General features: G+C 44.4%; 1 protein-coding gene across 1 annotated transcript; it reads right to left on the bottom strand.

The window, feature by feature from the left end:
* Positions 1-615: 615 nt before the first annotated feature.
* Positions 616-22,242, bottom strand: kdm5a (lysine demethylase 5A). Its single transcript, XM_080851529.1, has 27 exons — positions 21,463-22,242; positions 20,514-20,591; positions 20,204-20,326; positions 19,508-19,678; positions 18,876-19,070; positions 18,205-18,283; positions 17,825-17,916; positions 17,144-17,341; positions 16,945-17,064; positions 16,670-16,828; positions 16,246-16,427; positions 15,916-16,078; positions 15,665-15,784; positions 15,350-15,544; positions 14,106-14,287; positions 13,777-13,901; positions 13,417-13,567; positions 13,126-13,240; positions 12,065-12,420; positions 11,661-11,799; positions 11,336-11,515; positions 10,534-11,250; positions 10,225-10,353; positions 7,628-7,775; positions 6,465-6,685; positions 4,023-4,460; positions 616-1,626 (listed from the first exon to the last, which is right to left on the bottom strand). The coding sequence occupies exons 1-27, from the start codon at positions 21,607-21,609 to the stop codon at positions 1,384-1,386; spliced, it is 5,166 nt and encodes a 1,721-aa protein (XP_080707655.1). The 5' UTR covers positions 21,610-22,242; the 3' UTR covers positions 616-1,383.
* Positions 22,243-23,435: the final 1,193 nt, after the last annotated feature.

The raw sequence follows: 23,435 nt of genomic DNA, 5'->3' as shown, positions 1-23,435 counted from the left end.
TACTGAATTGTTCTCTGGTATCTAATGCATGGCATTCCTGATTCACTCGGTTTTTTCCTCTGCTTGTCTGTTTCGACGAGAGGGAGAGGCAGCTTGAGTCGGTTTAAACTAGTTCATCTCCACTCTAAAGTTGACCCTGCTGAAACATCTTCACAGTGAGTAATGCATTTTGGTCAATTTCAAACTTGAAATTCTTTTGGAACTATGAATCGATTTCAACAATATTCTGTGCACTAAATCACTTCCTCTAATCTGGTCTAAATGTTTGACTACTGGTGTACCTTATTGTGTGACAATAGAAAACTTTGAGCACCTCCTCTCTTACAATATAAGATGTTTCACGTTGCAGGACATACTCTCTACTACACTGCTGACTAAAAAAACTGAAATGAGTAGCCAGAGTTATCTATTAGATGTGAACATACATACATACACTCGTGCACTCTTGACATTGGGACCTTTCTCACCTCACTATAGACACAAACAAGGTTTTCTTTCAAAACAAGATTTTTCTTTCGAATATGAAAAACACCCATCTGACAAAATATTTCATCTTGACTAAGAATATTTTAATAAAGGTGAGAAAAAAAGCCACATCCAATCATTAAATCCTTAACACCTATTTACATTATAAATACCTTCACTACATACAACCATTGTTTTTCTAGTCCTACACACTTGGTCGGGGTTGAGCTGAGCACACAGGTGAAAGTGTTGAGTGGCAGTCGTGCAGTCAAGTCCATGATGACTTCTGGGCTGAAGCAGACGAGCAGGGCTAAGGAAACTGCGTCCTCTGCATGGTTGCTTGGTAGGTGGGGGAGTGTCTGAGTATGCATAGTAGATTACAGAAAGGACCATAACCGGACTTATACAAACTTTGAAATGTTCCAGCTCAATTATGATGATATTTATTGTAGGATGCTCAGGCAAACATATGGAGCGGGCCTTGAAGTCGGAATGGACGGGCCAATATTTACAACACCCCAAAACAGGACATGAGGGACCACTGAACAGTTCACAAGAGTTAGTTGAAGAAAGAAAAATGGACACCCCACTGTTTGGCCTCAGCAATCTGCCCAGCCGACCTTCCTTTGGCATCTGACAGCCATCCATCTTCAAGTGTTAATTCAGACATCTGATCCGAGGGTTGGCGACCCGGCTCTTTACTTGGCTTGGTCCCACCTCCCCTTGGGTCTCTCCTCTGTGCAGCATGTCTTCACCCATCATCAGCGCCTGACGGCCGGCCACCCTCTCGGGGGAGCCTGAGAGGGAGCCACATCGGCCTGCCCCCCCAGGCTCACAGTCTGGCCTGGCGTGGTGCTCTGTGCTGGGAGGGAGTGCAGGGCTTTCACGCGAATCCTCCTCATTCTGGGCTTTTTTGCACTAGCTGCTCTCCTCAGGGTCAGGCTGGGAGATGGCCAGGCCTGAGACGGAGCAGACGGGCGTCGAGATCACCACAGTCTCCATGGCGACCTTCATCATCTGTCCGGCTCCACTCGGTCCAGCGGCGTTCTGCTGGCATAAACAGCAGATGTAGTCCTCGTTCTCAGCCATCTCGCAGGTCACGCCCACACACACCTGGTGGAACCACTCGTCACAGCCGCCATCACACTGCACCCAGTCCACCTGTGACACACACAAACAAACCAAAGACATGCATGAAAACAGAACACTAACTATGCAATGTTCATCAAAACAGATCAAAGTGGATATGAAACCATTGGACATCAAATCCACTCCTTCCAAAACACGTGGTGTACGACTAGAGAAGGGTTTTCCCATGTTTCAGTGAAGTTTTGCAATGGCTATGCACTAGTCAGTGTCCTTGTCAGAAGATGACTGATGGCAGGAAGCAAGGTACAGATTAACCAGAGAACTGGGTTCCAATGATGACCTGTACTCTGATGCCTTTCCTGTTAATACGTTATGTGTAACTCTCCTTAAGGTGTTCCAGTGCTGTTATCAGCTGTTGATATTCAATGATTATGTCTACTTGACATAGCTTATCCCTCAAAAATCTTAACTTAAGGCCATCTTCTATGAATCTAATGAGATCAAACGGGAACAAAAGAATAAAATATAAAAATAATAAACAAATACACAGCAAATACATAGCTAAGAGGAGAAGTCACTCTACAGCCTTGACCTCAGTGGCACAATAAACAATTTCTGCTTCCTTACAGGACAATGACCCCTGTTAGTCCTTGTTAAACAATATTCATGCATGCAGAATTGACCAGCATGCACCGGTCAGCAGGCCCATCCTCAAAGGCTTCTTCAGGAGAGGCACATGGCATGACTCAGTTGCTCTAGTGTTTGTATAATCGCCTCACCTTCACAGCAACAATCTAGAGTGATTTGAGAGGGAGATTGTGTAAATGGCTGTGCCAGAAAATCTCATAGCACACAAAAACAATGGATGTTCAAAATTGGATACTCAATTTCTGATTTACAGAAATAGATGTCTTTATAGTCAAGTTTGACCACAGAAATGTCCATGTAGAGTACATGTTTATTGTTCAGTTTCAGTGAAGAGTAGGGAAGGTGTTAGACGGTCACTTGGTTTATTAAATAAGATAAGAACACGCGCAGCACAATTGATTTCAAATATCATGAGGGCTGTAGCTCACAACTGTACATGTTAGCTTGCAAACGACCAGTAGGGTTGCAAAATTCCGGGAATATTCAAAGTTGGAAACTTTCCATGGGAATTAACGGGAATATACGGGAATTAACAGGAATAAACTGGACAATTTGGGGTTATTTATACTAAATGTAGTCCTTGGGCTCAAATGCAGTAGTGTGGCCCCAATAGCCAGTGTGCAGGATGCTGGGAATTATCTGTGCATGTGATGGAAGAATGTACTGCACATGTGATGGAGAAATGCATTTGATCATGTCGGGTTGAGAGAAAAATAAGACACAAATCAAGTAATTCTACCAATTTGGTTTAAAATAGCTAGCTACATCCTTTGCAAAGAAACAGTGTCTGCTGCATTCCATACATCTTTAAAATGGAGGTTTGAATGACGTTTTAATTGCTCAGCATTCATTTGCAGTATTTATGTAGAACTGCACAACTGATAAGGACACAGCTGCTCGGCATCTTGAAAGATAAGTGAGCAGAATATTCTGATTGGCTGAGCTTGAAAAATGTATAGGTTTGAGAGAATATTCTGATTGGTTCAAACTTGGATATGTTTTGGGTTTTCGATTGGAAAAGCATAGTGACGAAATATGCCATTTAAAAAGGTAGTGCACTGTTTTTTGGCTGAGCTGATCCCTGGACCATGACTCCGATTAGTATGAAATAAACTTCAGTTCATCACATTCGGTTGTCTGACTCTCATTGAAGTATCAACTCTAAGAACTCTTAGAGGTTGTTTCGCTACAACAATTACCTTTATTTTCGATAAGTCGCCCAACACGCTCTTTTATGATGAACGCCAAAAGCCGCAAGTAATCGAGGTGAACTTTTGTGTGGACATGCAGACATTCTACTCTCACTGCTGTAAAAAGTTAGCCTAATGTATACAAATAAACTTGGTTGGTATTAAAATAAACTTGGCTTTAGTGTAACAAGTAATCAATATTCTAAATAACGACAAAGAAGTTGTTCATAAACAACAGAAAGTCATAGGTTTACATTTCTGGCAGACATTATTCCCAACTAGCTGCATCCAGGGTCCAGCTGAGCAAGGCTTATTTTCAGTTACATTCAAGCAAAAAAATTATTCAAAATTTCCGAGCTTAACTTCCCATGGAAAGTTTCCGGAAATGTTCCGCCGCTTTGCAACCCTAACAACCAGTAAATACCAGCATAAAATGCATTTTAGTATACAACCTCTGATGGGTCTCCTTCACAATCTCCAGCAAACTTCATACAAACAATTCTGTACTTAAGTTTGTACCTCAAGCCTTGAAATTCAAATCGATCCTTTCGAGTGAAATGCAACATAGTGAATGTGCAGACAGATCTTGAACAGGGCGTGTTTCATCTGTGGCTTGCTGTGTGCACTCACCTTATCTTTACAGGGCCGTATGCAGTTCTTGGCTGCACACACAGCATTCTCGTCATTAGAGTCCTCCGCTCCTGACCAATCATATTTCGAGGGGATGTCCAGGATCTTCTTCTCTCTCTTCTTCTCCAGACCTTCCTTGACAGCTTCGGCCTTGGCAACAGCCTTCTCCTTCCTCTTCCTCTCCTTCTCCTCTTTGGCCAGGCGCTTAGCCAGCATCTTGAGCTCACGGGCTTTGTCCACGTTCAGCTTGAGCTTCTTCTTCTTGGGCTTGCCCAGGCCATCAACACTTCTCTTGAGCTCCTTGACCTTGGCTCTGCCCTCGGTGCCACCTGCAGACAAGAGGAGGTGTTGCTCTGCCCGCTCCAGCTTCCTCTTGCGCTTCTTCTCTGAGACCTTCATCTTCAGCTTGACAGGTTTGTCCATCATGCCGTCCTCTGGCTGTGAAAGAGAAGGGGAAAGAAAGTTCAAGACATCTGGATGGATACAGAAATAAAGCTTGAATGAAGAATGGCTTCTTAGCCAGACCCAGCCCATTGGATCCCCTCTTGTGTACTAGCATTGGAGTATTTTGAGAACTCTAGGAGCCAGACATAAACAATGAGTGGAGCCTTATTAATACAATGCTGGGTTATATGACCATGTGCATTCAGCATTCAGTATCTTAGGAACATCTTTGGAAAATGTCACCAGAAGCAAGGAGACAGAGAGAGTTTATCACCGAGATACAGTGGGTAAAATAAGTATTGAACACGTCACCATTTTTCTCAGTAAATATATTTCCAAAAGGTGCCATTGACATGAAATTTTCACCAGATGTTGGTAAGAACCCAAGTAATCCATACAAATAATAATAATAATAATAATAATAAAATAAGCTCAGAAATAAAGTTACGTGTAATAATGTGAAATGACACAGAGAAAAAGTATTGAACACGCTTACTGATATTTATTTAATACTTTGTACAAAAGCCTTTGTTGGCAATAACAGCTTCAAGACGCCTCCTGTATGGAGCAACTAGTCGCATGCATTGCTCAGGTGTGATTTTGGCCCATTCTTCCACACAAACAGTCTTCAAATCTTGAAGGTTCCGTGGGCCTCTTCTATGAATCTTGATCTTCAGTTCTTTCCAGATTTTCAATAGGATTCAAGTCAGGTGATTGGCTGGGCCATTCTAGCAGCTTGAACTTCTTTTTCTGAAACCAATTGAGAGTTTCCTTGGCTGTGTGCTTGGGGTCATTGTCTTGCTGAAATGTCCACCCTCGTTTCATCTTCATCATCCTGGTAGATGGCAGCAGATTTGTGTCAAGAATGTCTCGGTACATTTTTCCATCCATTCTTCCTTCAATTATGTGGAGTTTGCCAGTGTCGTATGCTGAAAAGCAGCCCCACACCATGATGTTCCCCCCTCCAAACTTCACTGTTGGTATGGTGTTCTTAGGGTGATGTGCAGTGCCATTTCTCCTCCAAACATGGTGTGTATTATGGCATCCAAAAAGTTCAATTTTGCTCTCATCTGACCAGACGATATTTTCCCAGTATTTCACTGGCTTTTCCAAATGTTGTGCAGCAAACTTAAGACGAGCTTCAACATGCCTTTTTTTCAGCAATGGAGTCTTGCGTGGTGAGCGTGCATACAGGCCATGGCGGTTGAGTGCATTACCCACTGTTTTCTTTGAAACAATTGTACCTGCTAATTCCAAATCTTTCTGAAGCTCTCCACAAGTGGTCCTTGGCTCTTGGACAACTCTTCTGATAATTTGTTTCACTCCTCTGTCAGAAATCTTGCGAGGAGCACCTGGTCGCGTCAAATTTATGGTGACATGATGATCTTTCCACTTCCGTATTATGGCCCCAACAGTGCTCACTGGAACATTCAGAAGCTTAGAAATGCGTCTGTATCCAATGCACCTCCCTTTCTTCATGTGTTCAATACTTTTTCCCTGTGTCATTTCACATTATTACACATAACTTACGTTCTGAACTTATTTGGTTTGATTTCTTTGCATATATGGATTACTTGGGTTGTTACCAACATCTGGTGAAAATGTCATGTGAAAAGCACCTTTGGAAATATATTTATTGAGAAAAATGGTGACGTGTTCAATACTTATTTTACCCGCTGTAGGTCACTAAAGTATTTTCTATGTCTCAATGACTTACTTTCTTATTTTAGTTGTAAACTTCCTCGTAACATAAAAAACAATGACTGCATGCTGATATTTAAACCATAAAACACACATACAAAACAGGCACACTCAACATTATTTAACCTTGATGGGCTTGTTATACAACTTATATAGGTTAAAAGCATTATGAAAGCTGCCCTAATTTGATCCACCTGGTGTGTGTTTTGTTGGGATATTGACACAGATTCAGCAGCTGGCTGTACAGCCCAACGGGCCGGTCCTCACAGCGAGAAGTGTTCCCACAGCAACCCCTACCTCCATGACCTGCAGGAAGCGCTCCTCCGAGGGTGGGTGCGTGGCCTGCAGGATGCGCCAGATGTGCTGGGTCTCATCCAGGGACACCTCCAGCAGATCCCCCACCATCATCAGCTCCTCCAGCTGGGCCTTGGCTGCGGGGGAGAGCTCCAGCACAGGGGGCTCCAGGCTGCGAGGGACCAGTGGGGTCTTCCTGGGCTGCTTGCGAGGGGCGGCTTGACCTGGAGAAGAACATTGGATTCACTCGGACTGCCAGCAACCAAGGGAACACGTTTTAGAGGTATACATGCTTCCTAAGAACTAGGGAACACGTTTTATAAGTACACATGCTTCCTAAGAAATAGGGAACAGGTTTTATAAGTACACATGCTTCCTAAGAACTAGGGAACACGTTTTAGAAGTACACATGCTTCCTAAAAACTGTGGAACATATTTAAGAAGTACACATGTGAAAGAAGTACACATGTGAAAGAAGACTGTCTCTTTGATCCAAGGTCAGGTTTGCAGATAGTCAGGAAAACTCGCAAAAGTGTCCAATAGTAGAAATACGTTTATTCCAGCATCACAGGACAATCCAATCGCATGGTACACGAACGGTTCTTTCAACATACTGGCAGGAATTAACGGCTTTTCTACAGAAACAGTTGCATCTGGGATATGGGAGGGAATGGGTGTGTCTAGAGGTAGGTACTATTTTTGAGTGGATGATTGAAACTGATTTAATCATAGTGAATGAATACCTTGATTAAATCCCATTGGATAGGCAAAAGGTCAGGAAGCTAGTTTGATCAACTCAGTGACATCCAACACATGCTTCTTAAGAACTGGGGAAGACGTTTTAGAAGTACTCATGCTTCCTTAAAACTAGGGAAGACGTTTTAGAAGTAAACATGCTTCCTAAGAACTAGGGAACACGTTTTAACAGTACACATACTTCCTAAGAACTAGGGGCATTAGTATACAGCAATTTTCAGATTTGGTTGTCTGAAGGAATAGTTTTCAATAGCATCTCAGTTTTTCTGCAATGTTAAAAATCTACTAATAATACAGAGCTCAATATACTAAAATACAAAAAGAAACATTTTTTTAAAAAGTATAAAATCAATATAAATGCCCATATTGTATGTTACAAATGGAGCTTTGCATGTTTCCATTGTACTTACTCTGGGCACATGATTTGGAGGCTGAGGAGTAGGCATGCTCAGCACAGAAGGAGGGCGTGGTGGCGGGCCACATGTGACTGACCACCTCCTCAGACTTCACAGGGATCTCCTCATCACAGAAGAGGTAGGGCTTCACCTCCCCCGGGTCCTGAAGGCAGAGAGCAACACGTCAATACAGCTTCTGGACTTTCATGACGGACATCATGTGAATGGCGAAGTATGAATTGTGTTTTCAGGGAATATCAAATAAGTTTAAACAATAAGAATTATGATTTCCTAAATACAACCCGAATTCCGGAAAAGTTGGGACGTTTTTTAAATTTGAATACAATTAAAACTAAAAGACTTTCAAATCACATGAGCCAATATGTTATTCACAATAGAACATATATAACATAACAAATGTTTAAACTGACAAATTTTACACTTGTATCCACTAAATGAGGTCATTTCAAATTTGATTCCTGCTACAGGTCCCAAAAAAGTTGGGACGGGGGCAACAAATGGCTGAAAAAGCTAAAGAAAATTGAAACTAATTAAGTTAATTGATATCAGGTCTGTAATACTATAAGCTTTAAAAGGGATGTCTTATGGCCGGTTCACAATACACGATTGTCGAACATTCCTTCAAGATTTAACATGTCACACTATGCGATCACAAAGCCACGACTTTGGGCTTCGTCTTGGTCGGAAGACTGGCCACACTACAAGATCATGAATCTTTGTATCTAATTGCCTAGGTAACAGCTAGCTACTTTTGATAGGCTACGTAAACTTTTGAGGTAGGCTATCAAACGTAAATTTCCGGGTAAGACTGGAAATAGACTATTTTAAAACCAACATTTTGTAACCTACATTTACAATAATAACAGTTTATCAGGCTGGACATTCGTTATACAGGCCAGAGTGAGGTTTATGCTAGGTTTACGCTATGTCAACAATGGATACGTCATTGCGATTCCCCCAAAAATTCTGACATGCCAGACTTTTCGTCGTGGGGTTTTCGAACGTCGCAGACGAAAACATAGCAGGTCGCAAGCATGTCACACTACAAGACCTCACCTCGTCGCAGTCTTTTCAAAATCGGGCCCGATCCTGCAAATTTGTCGGTGACAAAGAAATCGGGGCAAAATCGGGCTGAAATCGTTTAGAGTGAACCGGCCATTAGAGAGGCAGAGTCTCTCAGAAGTAAAGATGGGCAGAGGCTCTCCAATCTATGTAAGAGTGCATAAAAAGATTGTGGAATACTTTAAAAACAATGTTCGTCACGTCAAATTGCAAAGGCTTTGCAAATCTCATCATCTACAGTGCATAACATCATCAAAAGATTCAGAGAAACTGGAGAAATCACTGTGCGTAAGGGACAAGGCCGAAGACCTTTATTGGATGCCCGTGGTCTTCGTGCCCTCAGACGACACTGCATCACTCATCGCCATGATTGTGTCACGGACATGACTAAATGGGCCAAGGAATACTTCCAGAAACCACTGTCGGTAAACACAATCCGCCGTGCCATCTGCAAATGCCATCTAACGCTCCATCATGCAAAAAGTAAGCCATATGTGAACATGGTCCAGAAGGGCCTTCTTGTTCTGTGGGCCAAGGCTCATTCAAAGTGGAATAGTGTTTTATGGTCGAACGAGTCCACATTTGACATTCTTGTTGGAAATTATGGACGACGTGTCCTCCTGGCAAAAGAGGAGGGAGACCTTCCATCGTGTTATCAGTGTTCAGTTCAAAAGCCAGCACCTCGGATGGTATGGGGGTGCATAAGTGCATACGGTATGGGCAGCTTGCATGTTTTGGAAGGCACTATAAATGCTGAAAGGTATATAAAGGTTCAAGGGCAACATATGCTCCCCTCCAGACAACGTCTATTTCAGGGAAGGCCTTGTGTATTTCAGCAGGACAATGCAAAACCACATACTGCAGCTATTACAACAGCATGGCTTCATCGTGGAAGAGTCTGGGTGCTGAATTGGCCTGCATGCAGTCCAGATCTTTCACCTATAGAGAACATGTGGCGCATCATTAAACGAAACAAATACGTCAAAGATGACCACGAACACTTCAGCAGCTGGAAACCTATATAAAGGCAAGAATGGGACCAAATTCCAACACCAAAGGTCCAGACACTCATAACCTCGATGCCGGACGTCTTCAAACTGTTTTAAAAAGAAGAGGAGATGTTACACCAAGGTAAACATGCCCCCACCGCAACTATTTTGAGACCTGTAGCAGGAATCAAATTTGAAATGAGCTCATTTTGTGCATAAAAATGTAAAATGTCTCTGTTTAAACATGTGTTATGTTATCTATGTTCTATTGTGAACAAAATATTGGCTCATGTGATTTGAAAGTCATTTTGTTTTTAATTTATTCAAATTTAAAAAACGTCCCAACTTTTCCGTAATTCGGGTTCTACACAATCTCAAGACAGTTTATGCTTTCAGACAATTCAAACCCATTCTCTAGCATTTGTTTAAAGAGATTGTTTTGGCCGTGTTTTAATGACATCATGGCTGATGGAAAAGAATGTGTACTGTACTTATAAACCAAAAACTATATATATTGTGTCTTTGGGAATTTTTGCATACCTTGATGTCGTAACCATACGTCTCCCGGATATCTTCATCTGAATCCGTCTCCTCGTCATCATAGTCCAAAGACGGCCTGGGTGAGGCAGCCCTGCTGAAGCCTGCCTGCTGGAATGTTTGGATGTGACCCTGGGAAGACACAGAAGCATCGCAGATCAACACACAATCATATATCAAAACCAGTAGGAACACAACTGGCAGAATAGGTCAACTGAAGCATGACTAACTTTACTAGCAGATGTAAATATTAAATATATAAAATACAAAAGATATAAAAACCTCAAAGACGCCCACCCTGTAGTGCCTCACCTGCAGGTCAGGGTTGGCTGCTGCCTTCTGGAGCTCGGCGTTGATGATCTTCTCCGTCTTCTCCCGGGCCGCCTGCTCCACCATGCGCTGGCTGAGGACGGAGAGCTTGGCTAGAGCAGACGAGAGCTCATCGGTGGCCAGCGCCTGCCGTGCCCGGTCCTGCCAGCTCATGGCCCGCTCCGTCAGGCACTGCAGGGCCTCGCCCTCCGGGAGCCGCACTGGCAGCTTCTGTAGCGACACCAGCAGCGAGAGGATGGTCTCTAGGCGCGGGCGGCGTGAGCGCTGGCACAGCGGGCACAGGAACTTGGACTCCTTGCTGCTGCTCTGCCAGCCTGTGCCCATCTTCTTCTGGGAGGTGGTCTTGGGCAGAGGCACGCAGGCCCCGTGGAACCAGTCCTTGCACAGCTCACACTGCAGCATAAAGCCGCTGGCCGTCCGGCGGCACAGGCAGAACTTCACCTCCTCGATGCGGTCGGCCATGGCCATCTTGGCCAGGTTGGCGGCGCGGAGCGAGTGCATGGCCTCCACCTCCTTCTGCTCTTTGGCCTTAAAGGCCGCCACCACGGCAGCAGGGTCTCGGATCTCCTCCAGACTCTCGTCCAGGTCACTGAGCCCCTCCAGCTCCAGCCCCCGGTCCTTCTCCAGGAGCTCCTTGGCCCTCTTGCGCTTACTCTTGCTGTTCCCGTAAACACCTATGTCCACACGAGGACTGAGGACCTGCGAACACAGAAACAAAAGGTTGATGGCTGCGGTCCACCTACTTAAGAGAGGACAGATTAACCCATGGCCTCTGCCTGCTCACCTGCAGTAAAGTGTATGTGGAGTTTTTCTTGAGGAAGGTGCGACCTGTCCTCTCCCTCCACCCTCTGGCTGAGCCCACCTGGGACTCCACCTGGGGCAGGGGATCCAGCCGCACCGGGATGGAGCGGCCCCTCCCCAGCAGGCTCTCCAGCTGCTCCAGGTACGCGTAGTTACTGCCATTCTGCCACACAGAGAGACAACAGGTCAACAATCCATAGCTGTGCATGAAAAGCCAGTGGAAGAGTTGGGTGTATAAAAACTAGTGCTTTGACAAGAGTTTAGCCAAAAACATATCTGGGTGAGAAGGTCATGAGAGGCATTGGTACCTGTATGGCTTCTACTTTGCAGGTCCACTCTTTGGCTTTCTGTAGAGCGTCCCTAAGTGCCAACACATTGGGAAGGTATGCAGGAATGTTCTTGGCCTCGATGACAATGCTATCCAGGGTTGTCATGCTGTGGCGGGGTCTGAGGAGCAGAAATGGCATTTCACTTTCACTGAGTAGGCCATGACCCTTAAGATCCCTTGATTTAAACAGTGCAGTGCTAGTTGTTTAATACAGGGAGTGTTACTGCAACAATCAGCCAGACATTATCGCTGAATTTCAGAAGTAATGGCATCAGTCATTTGGTAAACAAACTCCTTGCTTCTTGTAAAGTGTGCAGTCCTTGGTCCATCCATAAACAATGTGGGCCATACTTAGTTATGGCATGTCATAATGTAAGGCCTTACCTGGCCTGTATGCAGGCGCGGGCTTTGTCCTCCCATCGCTCAGACACTGTGAGGATCTCCTGCAGCTCAGCCATGGCCTTCTCCACGGCGTGGTGCGGCGCTAGCCCCACTCCCGAGTCGATCAGCCTCTTCATGAGCTCCAGGGTGACGCGCTGCGGTTCGGCCAGGGTGAGGCGCACCTCGTCCAGCCAGCGCGCCTGCTGCAGCTCCTGCTTGAGCCGCGGAAGCTCCGGCAACTCCACGTCCAGGCCTGCACCCAGGTCCAGCAGCGCCTGCAGCTTAGAGGAGTCTGGAGTCTCGTCCGCCAGCGCCTCCTGAGCCCGCTCATGGAACTCCTCCACATTCTCCAATAGTTCCTGTTTCACAGACAGCCGGATGGAGAACAGTTTTACATTTACATTTAGTAATTAAGCAGACGCTTTTGTTCAAAGCTACGTACAAAAGGAGAGAACAGTCAAGCTAAGAGCAATAAAAAACCTGGTGTAACAATAAATACTACTTTACATAAGAAATAAAAAAAAACACATAGAAAGAAAAAGAAGAAGTGCAGGAATGTAACTGCTGAAGTGCAAGTTCTATTTCGTTTCTACTGACCGCCAGACCATAAGACTTCCTCGTGACTTGGTTGGTATTAGTCATCCAGTGCTTAAAGCACCGCCTCTGGCGGTCAGTAGAAACGAAATAGAACGCAAGGTTACGTATGTAACCATGGTTCTATGAGTTTCGGATGACCGCCAGAGCTTGGCAGTCACTCGGAATATTCGCGAGAAGATTGTCAAGGGTCGTGACCTGGGGGAGCATGCCTTTAGTACAGGGGCGAAGGCATACGTCACCCAGGTCACAGGTGATTTTGTTGATACAAATACTCGAACTACACGTAAACGTGAATGACATCCAGTGCTTAAAGCACTGCCTCTGGCGGTCATCCGAAACTCATAGAACCATGGTTACATACGTAACCTTGCGTTTTGTTTATGTGTCTGCTTTCCTCCAAACAGCAGAGCAGTTCAATTCAGCCTAACTACGGGACATTTGGAGTGGGTACGGGCCGGGGGACTGACCTGGACCTGGCGGGCCTGACTGATCACACAGGGCAGGCGAAACAGCTGCTCCACAAACGCCTTCAGCTCCTCCACCGTCAGCTTGCTGCGCGTGCGGCTCACCTCGGGGCGCTGCCTGCTCGGGGAAATCGGTATGATGAATTTCATGACTATCTTCCCAATTTAACAAATAATTGCAAAAAACAACGATGAATCATGCGGAGTCATGATAAATGAGCCAAAATAAATGACTAAATAAACTCAAACTCAATAATAAAATGGACTGAATAATAACTCAATGATAAACTGGACCTGTGCTTCTGCTTGTGGCTAAGGAGAAGCTGGGCCACTGAGGAGCATGTCTCAGCCTCCTTCACAAGCTCTCGCAGTTGGCGGAAGAGGTTATTCTCAGGGTACTTCCTGTCCTCTGCATCCTCCAGCATCACCTTCAGCTCGATCAGGTCTAACCAGATAAAGGGAAAGACAGAGACAACAACAGATCCTGTATCAGACTTAAAGCTGAAGGGAAGATTAAAAAGTCAGATCTTCCATAGGCACGGAGCCAAAACTGCATAACAGACCTAACAAACTGGATAATCCAGAATGAAGATATCAAGAAAGAATTCTCATACAAGAGCCAAAGACTTCTGAAGCTGTGTCTGTTGGGTTTACCTTTCTTACTCTTGTGATCTGCAGCCAGCGCCTCTGATACCCTTTTAGCCCACGTGTCATAGGACTGCGCCCTAGACTTCACCCCGTACAGCATGGAGGGAAACTCCTCCAGATCATACCTGTATCTGAACCACAAGGACAGATACAGAGTGATCACACCACAACAATTGACATAACAAGTTGGGCTGCTGGAAAGTTGTTAGCATTGACATAAGTCTAGGTTCTGCTTCCGGGCAGGTACACATTGATATGAATAAACATTCAACATGTACTTGTCCTTCGATAAGAACTGGATTAGTTTGGTAATGCTGGTGGGGGCGTAGTATTACCGGAGACATTTATTGCCAAGAGGACAATCACAGAGGTCAGCGGTGTGGTGGAGGCAGACCAGTCGCTCTGGGCTGCAGGAGCACGTAAGCGCAGACAGGAAGCAGGTGGTCTTGCACTGATGGCACTGCCTCTCATCGTCTGGCACCAACTCAAACACCTCCTGTTCAGAGGACAGCACTCCCTGCAGGCAAAGACGGAATCACACAGGATGTCTTAAAATCACAAAGAATGGACCCTTCCGCAAACTCCGCCCCCCTTAGCAACGCTTGCTACATCAGTCAAGCATTCACGTTTCCCAGGTTCTCAGCATTGGTATGAATGGCGTGGCAACATGTTTTCAACCGTGTCAATTTCAGCCCTACCCAAAGAAATCACAAGCATTTTTTGGAAAAACGGCAAGATCTCAGATCGAAGCAGGCAAAAGGGTCTGCAATATGCTTATGTAGGCTACAACCACGACATTACATGCCGTGTTTGTAGACAGACAAATGCTAAGGCTAACAGGTTCATTCCAGCTATGTTTATGTGTTCTAATATCTACACAGTCGCCGCTACGCAAACATATAAGGTGGTAAAACTGAATCGTATTTTAAGCAAGGGTTTTCTCACGTTTTCGATGCAGTGGGCAGATTTGAGCGACATAGCTTCTTGGAACAAACGTAGGTGCTTCTGTTTACGTTGCTGACATTCAGCTGATGGGGGGGGGGGGGGGGGGGGGGGGTCGTCAACATTGTTTAATCCACAGCAGGCATTTCTCTCTCTGGGTCTTGGGTTTCGGGAAGGGATAAAATGTTACCCCTCCCTCCAGCCTTTTTGGATATCGGCTGTCAGTATTACACACTCCATAAGCGCAACGTTTCATTTTCTCTTCTCGAGCAGACGTCTCTCTCATTGACTTCCATTCATCAAAATGGCTCGCTTGACTGAGGTCCCGAGCTTAGTAACCGTTGCTATGCTATGATTGATCAGTTACCTTTTTGGGGAGTGGTCGCGGAAGGGTCAATTATGCATTTCTTTTCAAAACACTCATTAGCACAACATTTATGCTTTTCCAATGTTCTTACCGTACAGAAACAGCACCATCCACATGTGAGGTTGTAAAGTTAAGTGTGAGTAGCAGTAACATGACTTCTATCACTATCCCAAGCCTTCACTCACCATGAACCGTACACATGCGAGTATGTTAAGTTAAGTGTGAGTAGCAGTACCGTGACTTCTATCACTATCCCAAGCCTTCACTCACCATGTCCCTCACAGCCTGTCTGAGCCGTGTCTCCTCCTCCATCACCTCCCCCAGCTCCTTTACCACAGCCGCTGCCAGCTCCACATCCAGACTATCCGGGTCAGCAGCCATCTTGCAGAGGAGCTCCTCATGAGAGAAGACGCAGTACCGGTGAAGACGGCGATAGTGGGCCACACACTGACGTCCCATAGGCAACTGAGAAAAGTCAGAACAAGATTGGGATCAAATCACGGAGTAACACTGAATTTGAAATTGAATTTGGATTCTCAGAACCAGAGGTGTGAAATTCCTCCAAAACAGCATCAATAACTGTACCCAGTCTGCTGTGCAGAAGTTGACAGCCTCAGCAAAGTTGTAGCCCTGATTGAAGCCGCTATGATACGCCCTTGGGAACGTCACCACAAATTCCCCGGCACACTGATTTGTCCGGTACACCTGCAGGATGGAATTAGACTGGTGAGCAGGACAAATTTGACCCGGAACTCCGACTAAACAGAGAGGACGCAAACACAACAAAGGACTCATGGACACAGACACACACAGATACATTTACAGGCAAGACTCACAGGAACACCGTGTTCCATGAGAATGTTGGGGTTCATGATGGTGACGAGCTGGTGCAGCAGGTCAGGCTGGGAGTCAAACAGCTCTGGGGCCAACTTCTTCATCACTGCTTCAAGCTGCTCGGCCGCATGAGCGGGAACACCGTACCACGTCTTGGGTTCACCCCTAAGAGACGATAAGGTAAGGGGGGGGGGGCCTTTAGTTCCCAAACCACAAGTCTTCGTTCCAGCTCTTCCAATACAAATGACATTAACTGGTGTCTGACAGGGCCTCCTCCACGGTTGGACAGAAGAGCCATTTTCAGCCACACAGAACAGTCTGTGCTTACTCACCAGTGCAGAAAGTTGATGGAGTAGCTCCAGTGGTCCTCTATGTGCCAACAGAAAGAAGAGAAACACATGCCCACATACAGCCAGGGCACCTTCATACCAGAGATGTCCACGTTAATGTGCGTGAGAACAGACTGCTCCAACACTGGCATGTTGTTAAGGTTCCAGCCCGAGTTTGCATACTCCTAAAGACGGAGAAGCAAGTTTAGAGTTGTTGTTCTAGTTTCTGAAATCCAGGGAGTCACAGCATTCATGATTAGAGCTCCATCTTTTAAGCAGTTATTGATTCTATGGAACAGATCAAATACATTGATAGACAGCACACACACAGATTCATAGAACTATGCTGGAACTCCATTACTGTAAGTAGAGGACAAAAACACAAAAGTTCTACTGAAGGATCTGAATGAAGGCTTAACATCTTCACCTCCTCATCTCCTAGCAGCCTCCTCTTGCCATCCCTGACAGGGAACCCACTGCCCACATCCTTGGAGCTGATATCAGCTCCATACTCCACAATCACATCTTCCTCTATACTGCTCACAAGCCTCCAGAACTCCTTCTCCACCAGCTCTGTAGGAACCATCTGCGTGAAAACATCAAAAGAAGTAGGTCAGACCACTTGAGTGCCACACAAAATGTATGACATGTTATTGACCTAGGCTTCCCATATGAGGCTTCTCAGAAGATGTGTGCACTCACATGCACAGGCATATTGAAGTAGTCAGACTTGAAGTGGTCTGCCATTTCTCCAAAGCTTTGCAAGGTGTACCCCCGTACAGCCTGCTCAAAACCAAAGGCCTCCCTCGGTTTACTGCATTCCTGGAAAGAGTCAAAATCCGTAGGGTTCTTAAATCAGAAAAGTGTCGATCTATGGCATTGGGTCACTGTGAGACAACACAGTAGAGTTGTCTGTTGTATGTATACGGACACAGCATACCTCTGCCACACACTTAGGGCAGCGCCAGTCTCCCTTTGGCACGTCCTGCAGGGGTGGGATCAGACAGAAGGTGTGGTAGCTGTCATCACAGCCATCACACAGGAGCAGGCGGTCCTCCTCATCCCCACGCCCACACACCAGACACAAGTACAGATCAATCTGCAAGAGACAGTCAAAGAGTACAATCATGTCAGTGGCCTACCCAAGAAAATCACCCCAAAGGTAAGATAATTACAATTCCAAAACAAATTACTGCATTGGTGTTATGACAGCCTCACTTTCTCTCCCATTAGTAGCCTTGGTTGCTATGACCACATTTAGCCTTGAACGCAAAGGTAATGAATGTTTAATGAGTATGTTGAAAATGCCTTCCCTTGGCTATGCATGTTGTGCAAGTTAAATATAATATTGAGCAAGGCGGGGAGGGTATAGGTCACAAAGTACAGGGTAGGTGGTTAGGCTTAATAAGCTACAAGCTAGACAAACTCCGCAAAGAGGCTGTTGACTAATGTTGCTTCTCTTCCACAGATTTACAAATACATCATCTTCCATATCTATATTCTCTATACGTCAATGTCAGAATCATACTAGTGGTACTTACAAAGATCACCTCAATGTCAGGATCATACTAGTGGTACTTACAAAGTTCACCTCCAGCGTTTCCTTGCGTGGACGCATTTTAATGGCAAAGGCCTGGGCCTTAAGATGCCGTTGCTTCTTGAGGAAAGCGTCATCTTTGGAGAACACACACATTAAGATTACTTCAACTACCGCTTTCATTTCAGGGAAAACACACATGAAGATTACTTCATCTACCTCTTTCATTTAATTGAGAACACACATGAACATCACTTAATTTACCTCTTTCATCTCAGGGAAAACACACATGAACATAACTTCATCTACCTCCTTCATTTCAGGGAAAACACATTCGTAAGTGTGTTACCATACGGGCCGTTTCCCAGTTCCCAATAATCAGGACGAACAGAGAGTGCTTGTGTATGAAAGAGAAAAAGTCTCACCAGCCAAAACAATCTCTAACCCCCCCATCTTGGGACTGGTGCCAAAGATCTGCAGGCTTTTGGGCTCCTTGTTTTCTCGCTGTTAATAAGAAAAAGTACAGAATGAAAACCACAAGGCAATGCCTTAACAAAAATATCCAGTTTTGCAGCAGGATCTTGCGGGAATGAAAAGCATCAGTTCCCCTGTGGTCTCCACAATAAAGCTGGGAATCTAAGACACGTGGGGCAGTAAAACAACCTATAATGCCTCCCTCACAGTGGGGGGAAATCAAAAGGTATTACTCAAGTGAAGCTCTTTGGATTGAGCAAACCTTGTGCTGCATGAGCACATAGCACCTCAGATGGAGTTAGGCCTACAGGTCTACAAGTCTACAGGGGACCTTGCACGACAGAATAAGCCGAGTATTACACAACCGAAAAGGATAATGCTATTACTCCAATCATGTGCCGCTATGACGACCAGGGTGATCACAGATAGAGCAGCACAAGGTCTAGGTCACTGCCATGGTGCCATGTGTCTGCTGAAAACCTTAAGAATGAATCGCTTCTATTGCAAAGAAAGGCGTGTGAAATATGGCACCGTTTAAAAATGATTATAAGAGGTTGATGGCCTGAGTTCTGTATTTCTAAATGTGCTCTCCATATTATGTTCCCGTCATCCTTGTACCCACCTCTGATTTGAGCCGACGAGAGCGCCTCTCTGATGCAGGCTGGTCCTTGTTCTGTGTCCGGTCACACAGGCCGTCTCGATCCCTACACTCCTTCTCCCGTTCCTCCTCCTCTTCATCTTCCTCATCAACTCCACCCTCGATGCCTTCATCCTGGTCCTCCGTATCCTCCCCCTCCTCATACAGTCTGTGAATACCCTGGACGAGTCCACAGTGCAAGGTTTACAGTTAATCTCCCATTAAAGATGGCTCTTCACACAGAAAACAAATTCCCACTCACATTGAAAGTAATTTACTTGTTGCTATTATGCTATTGGTGTTGTGTGGGAATGGAAGCCAATGTTGTGAATATGGTAACCTTGTTTGAAAAAAGTTGTATGGCAGGAAACACTCGGAAACACTGACTATCTTTCGTCTGACGGAAGTTCGTGCTCACATTAATGGCCATATATATTTGCAAAATACTTAACCTGGAGCAGGCAAGTAGAAGGCTGGTGAGTTGCAATTTGAGCCTTAAAATATATCATGGTGTGATTTACTCTCTTATCGAAATCTGCCCCAAGGAGGGGGAGCATCATCCAATGGTTTTCTGCTGGGGACTACTTAGCTCCATCTACTTGGTGTGCAGTACTTACAGTGAGTGAGGCTCCAGACTGGAAGAGCTCATAGGGATAGAGGATCTTCTCAAAGTGGGAGCGGAGCAGGGAGCCTGTGCCCTTCCCTGAGGGAAACCCCATTCGACTGGCCACCTTAGACCAACGCTTCTCCTTACACACCATGTCAAAACCACCTTCTGCTGAGACTATCTGCATGAGCAAAACACACACACACACACACACACACACACACCTTATTGTACGCATTTTAAGTATGCAACATGTTAGTATAAGCAACAAGAGTTGCTTTATAACGTTACGATCATTATAAACTAAAAATGTGTTATTGTAAATAGAAATTAAGACTGAAAGACTGATTACAAATATACCGACTTACAGAAGACATTTCGTTGGTATATTTTGAGTGCCATTTTCAGCACACTTTTCAGGAAAAATCTCATGCAAATCACATTCACAAGCAAGATTTCAAACTTACCATGTTAAAAACAGAAATTCCAGACTAGCACAAGTAATATTAAAATTGGCCAGAAATTCTGTGGCTGCATTCTATGCATTTTGTCTGAATCATCAAAATTATTATTGTACCTTAGCATGTGCACCTAATCAATCCAGATAACAGCCTTGGAATGACACCACCATAACATTTCGCTGCTCTAGTTTGATGGTAAGATTAGGCCATAAAGGCCTCTGAAATGATTGGTTATATTTTCTAACCTTGCTAAGCAAGTACAAGTCCAGGATCTTCTTCTCAACGTGAGGGAACCGCAGTCTGCAACCCTGTAGCTCCCAAAACTTTGCAATTTGATCCAAGAAATTCAATTTGACCCTGGTGAGTGCCTACAGAGCAAAGGAGGAATGATCATGTTTGCATCAGGATGAAGATGATCCAAACATTAAAAACATTTATGTGATTTGAATTTAGGCCCCCCATTAACAAGTGCTCATGAACTGTAGAGACACCTAGAAACTGTATATAAAACTACAGAGAAACATCTACCATTCACTAGGGTCATCATTCCATTACCTCAAGTTCATTTAGCCTCTGGACACGAGGGGTAAAGCGGAAATTTCTCACATCGCAGGCAAAAGGAGGCTGCCAATCCTGGAGAAACCATACACATAAATCACTTCATTTTGGCTCATGTCAATAAGATGATTAACTCATTTGCAGGCCAATCTTAAAAGGCGCGCCTATTTATGTTCTTTCAATATGTGGAAGAGAATATTCGTCTCACACAAATATAGCTTCAACTAAATAAAACGACTTCTTTCATGAAACACATGAAGTAGGCAGAGAAAGCATCAGAAAGAGCGCTTGACACATGCCTAATAGAAAACTAAGCTAAATCTTCACCAGACCTGCTCACACATTTCACAATGCACACAGGAAGTAAGGAGCTATTTTAATTACTGGATACTTCAAGTATGTCATGCCAAAGCATAATTATGTTTGTTTTATAAATTCGATGAAGGAGGACATTTAAACAAGCAAAATCATGTACACGCCATATATTGTTATACATTGGTAAACTCAAATACGATAAGGTAGCCTATGTCTGGAAGCAGGTTAAGGCCTTGTTATCGGGACAATAAAATAGCCTGAACTTAAGCGTTCATACAGAGCTGCGATGAGTTCACGATTTTGACTATAGAAATGCTTGTGCGTATGGAACAAAGGTAAAAACAAAAAAGGTAGATGTTGTTCATTCAGGTAGAATCTAGGAATGTTAGGCCGCACTTTCACAGGACGTCGGGTTCGCCATAAACATAGCCTACGCGAAGAAGGTAAACATCCTCTTCGACCTCTGAAATGTTTTATATTCATTTGGGATAGGGGTTAGCTATTCGTCACGGCCAAATTGACAATAACCTATGAAAATATTAACAAAATGAAGATTCTATATACTATAACTCTTTCCGCTTAACGAAAGATAGGCTTTTGTCAACACTCTGAATAGTTATGAAAATCTTACCACTGGAGGTCGAATTTTGCAAATCCCAGTCTTCTCAGCGATGGGGCGAATCTTATTAATGAATCCTAAAGGATCTGAAAAATCTTCCCAACTCGGCTCAAAAACTGGGCATTCCGGTGGAGGTACAAATTCGGCGTACATGGACATGATGTAGAAGGTTGATGGGATCTGGACAATTTAACATCAACTACAATAAAAGTCACTGCTGTTGCACTAGTTTATGGCTAAACCTAATAAAACAATTCCACCTTTTTGCTCATGATTAGTTTTAAAAATGAACTTCAAGAGTTGTTTTATTTCCGCAGAATTCCATGATTAGGTCTTCAGTCCAACAGTCATATGGCGAGAAACCACTGCAGTTCTCGCCATGTTTGTGAAACCTACATTAATATTAAATATGGTTCGCAAGTCTGACATTTGCCCGAAACAGATGACCAATAACAAAAAACGTTCTTTAAAATTATTTTGTAGGGCCCTTTTCCATCACAAGGAAACTGCGGCCGAACAGTCCACACAACCACTCCCCTGCGCACTAGGTTGAGCTGAGTTCGCTAACGTTACCTGAGGCACAGGGCAAGACTAAGACTGTTATCATGTCCTTTAGGTGCATTAAAATTGCGAAGCATTTCATGTTCAATGCCTTGAAAATACTGTTAAAGCCATTGGGTGTTTGGGATGAATCGCTCTCAAGTTGTTGTTGACGGACTTTCCATTAGATCCAGCCGTTCTTTGATGCCAGGTTAGCTGTTGTCAGCTAGCTAGCAACCCCGTCGGGTAACATTGCGTTACTGTTATTGGCCCCAGAATGCAAGTAAGCTTGCGATATATGTTCCTCAACGTTATTCAACCATTTCTGTTCATTGCATGGAAAGAAAATCGCATGGAATGATTCGCTCTCGCTGATGCCTAGTCAGTGGTGTCTGCTTATGAACATCATCTTCCGACATTTAGCTTGGGACCAAGAACATTATGCTGCCTTGGCCAAGCATCCAGACTGTCCATTCATTGAAAAGTTCGTAGGTAGGCTAGCTATGCAACGCTAACAAGTGTTTACGTTTGCTAGCCGATGTTAGCTGCCTTGCAGCCAAAACATTTTCCAGTGCAAAAACTAGACACGTCGATGTAAATCTGCAATTAAAGTCAATTAACAAATTAGTCCAGGACAAGCTATCGTGTTTCTTAAGCGATCTGCTTCGTCCTTAACATCCGCTTCGTGTCCTTCGTTTAACGTTAGCCAAATCTGGCTAACTGCCTGTGCTCACTTCGAAGACAGTCCAGTAGCTATAGCTGAAGATAGCTGGCTAGCGTTTGATGACAAACGATATCCAGCTGATTGAAGGTGACTAGCTCGGTCTATCCAGTCGAGGTACCTCATGCACCCGATAATCCAAAAACGTAGATACATGTCCCACGTCGCATCAGTACACTGAACTAGTTGAACCGCGGATAAATAAACATGCTAGTCACAAGTACTTCCCATCTCTATGGTTGTGACCGAATCACAGCCATTGAAATAACAATGCACTTCTCTTCCGTCATGAGTACACACCAGGTTGTTACTAAAAAACTTTGTGAAAAGTGGCTTGAGGATTTACACAGATATATTTATTTATATTTAACGTATACCGCGACGTTTCTTTCTGGAAATTGCTGTCTTTGCTTTTCCCAGCTAAGTAATTTATGAAACAGCGCATTGATATTGAGAAGTGACGCGTTCTCAGTGAGGTCAAAGGTAATACTTCCTAAAACAGACTGCGTTAAATGAAATATCTTCATCAATTTAAGATGTTAGTTGGGTGTGCATGTCACTTCTGGAAATTGTGTTTAAACAAAGAAAGGCAGAATTAATAACCGAAAATGATAACCGTCCCAGGGGAGTCACTGCGCTTGCCAGATTACTAAAACAACACATTCTTCCATTCTTGCGTCTATGGGTTAAACAGTTGTTGTTGGCTTTTTTGTTTAGACGGATG

Source organism: Sprattus sprattus (assembly GCF_963457725.1).
Source record: "Sprattus sprattus genome assembly, chromosome: 14".
NCBI lineage: Eukaryota > Metazoa > Chordata > Actinopteri > Clupeiformes > Clupeidae > Sprattus > Sprattus sprattus.
The sequence above is the reverse complement of the archived record's forward strand: the minus strand, read 5'-3'. Positions and strand labels throughout refer to the sequence as shown.

Bases quoted from the DNA above. Each gene is read 5' to 3' on its own strand.
- kdm5a (XM_080851529.1), bottom strand. From the start codon at position 21,609: ATGTCCATGTACGCCGAATTTGTACCTCCACCGGAATGCCCAGTTTTT. The intron at 20,327-20,513 runs GTAATGGAATGA...TTTGCTCTGTAG, and splicing joins AGAGGCTAAATGAACTTGAG to GCACTCACCAGGGTCAAATT. The intron at 7,776-10,224 runs GTATGCAAAAAT...CTCTGCCTTCAG, and splicing joins CGTATGGTTACGACATCAAG to GACCCGGGGGAGGTGAAGCC.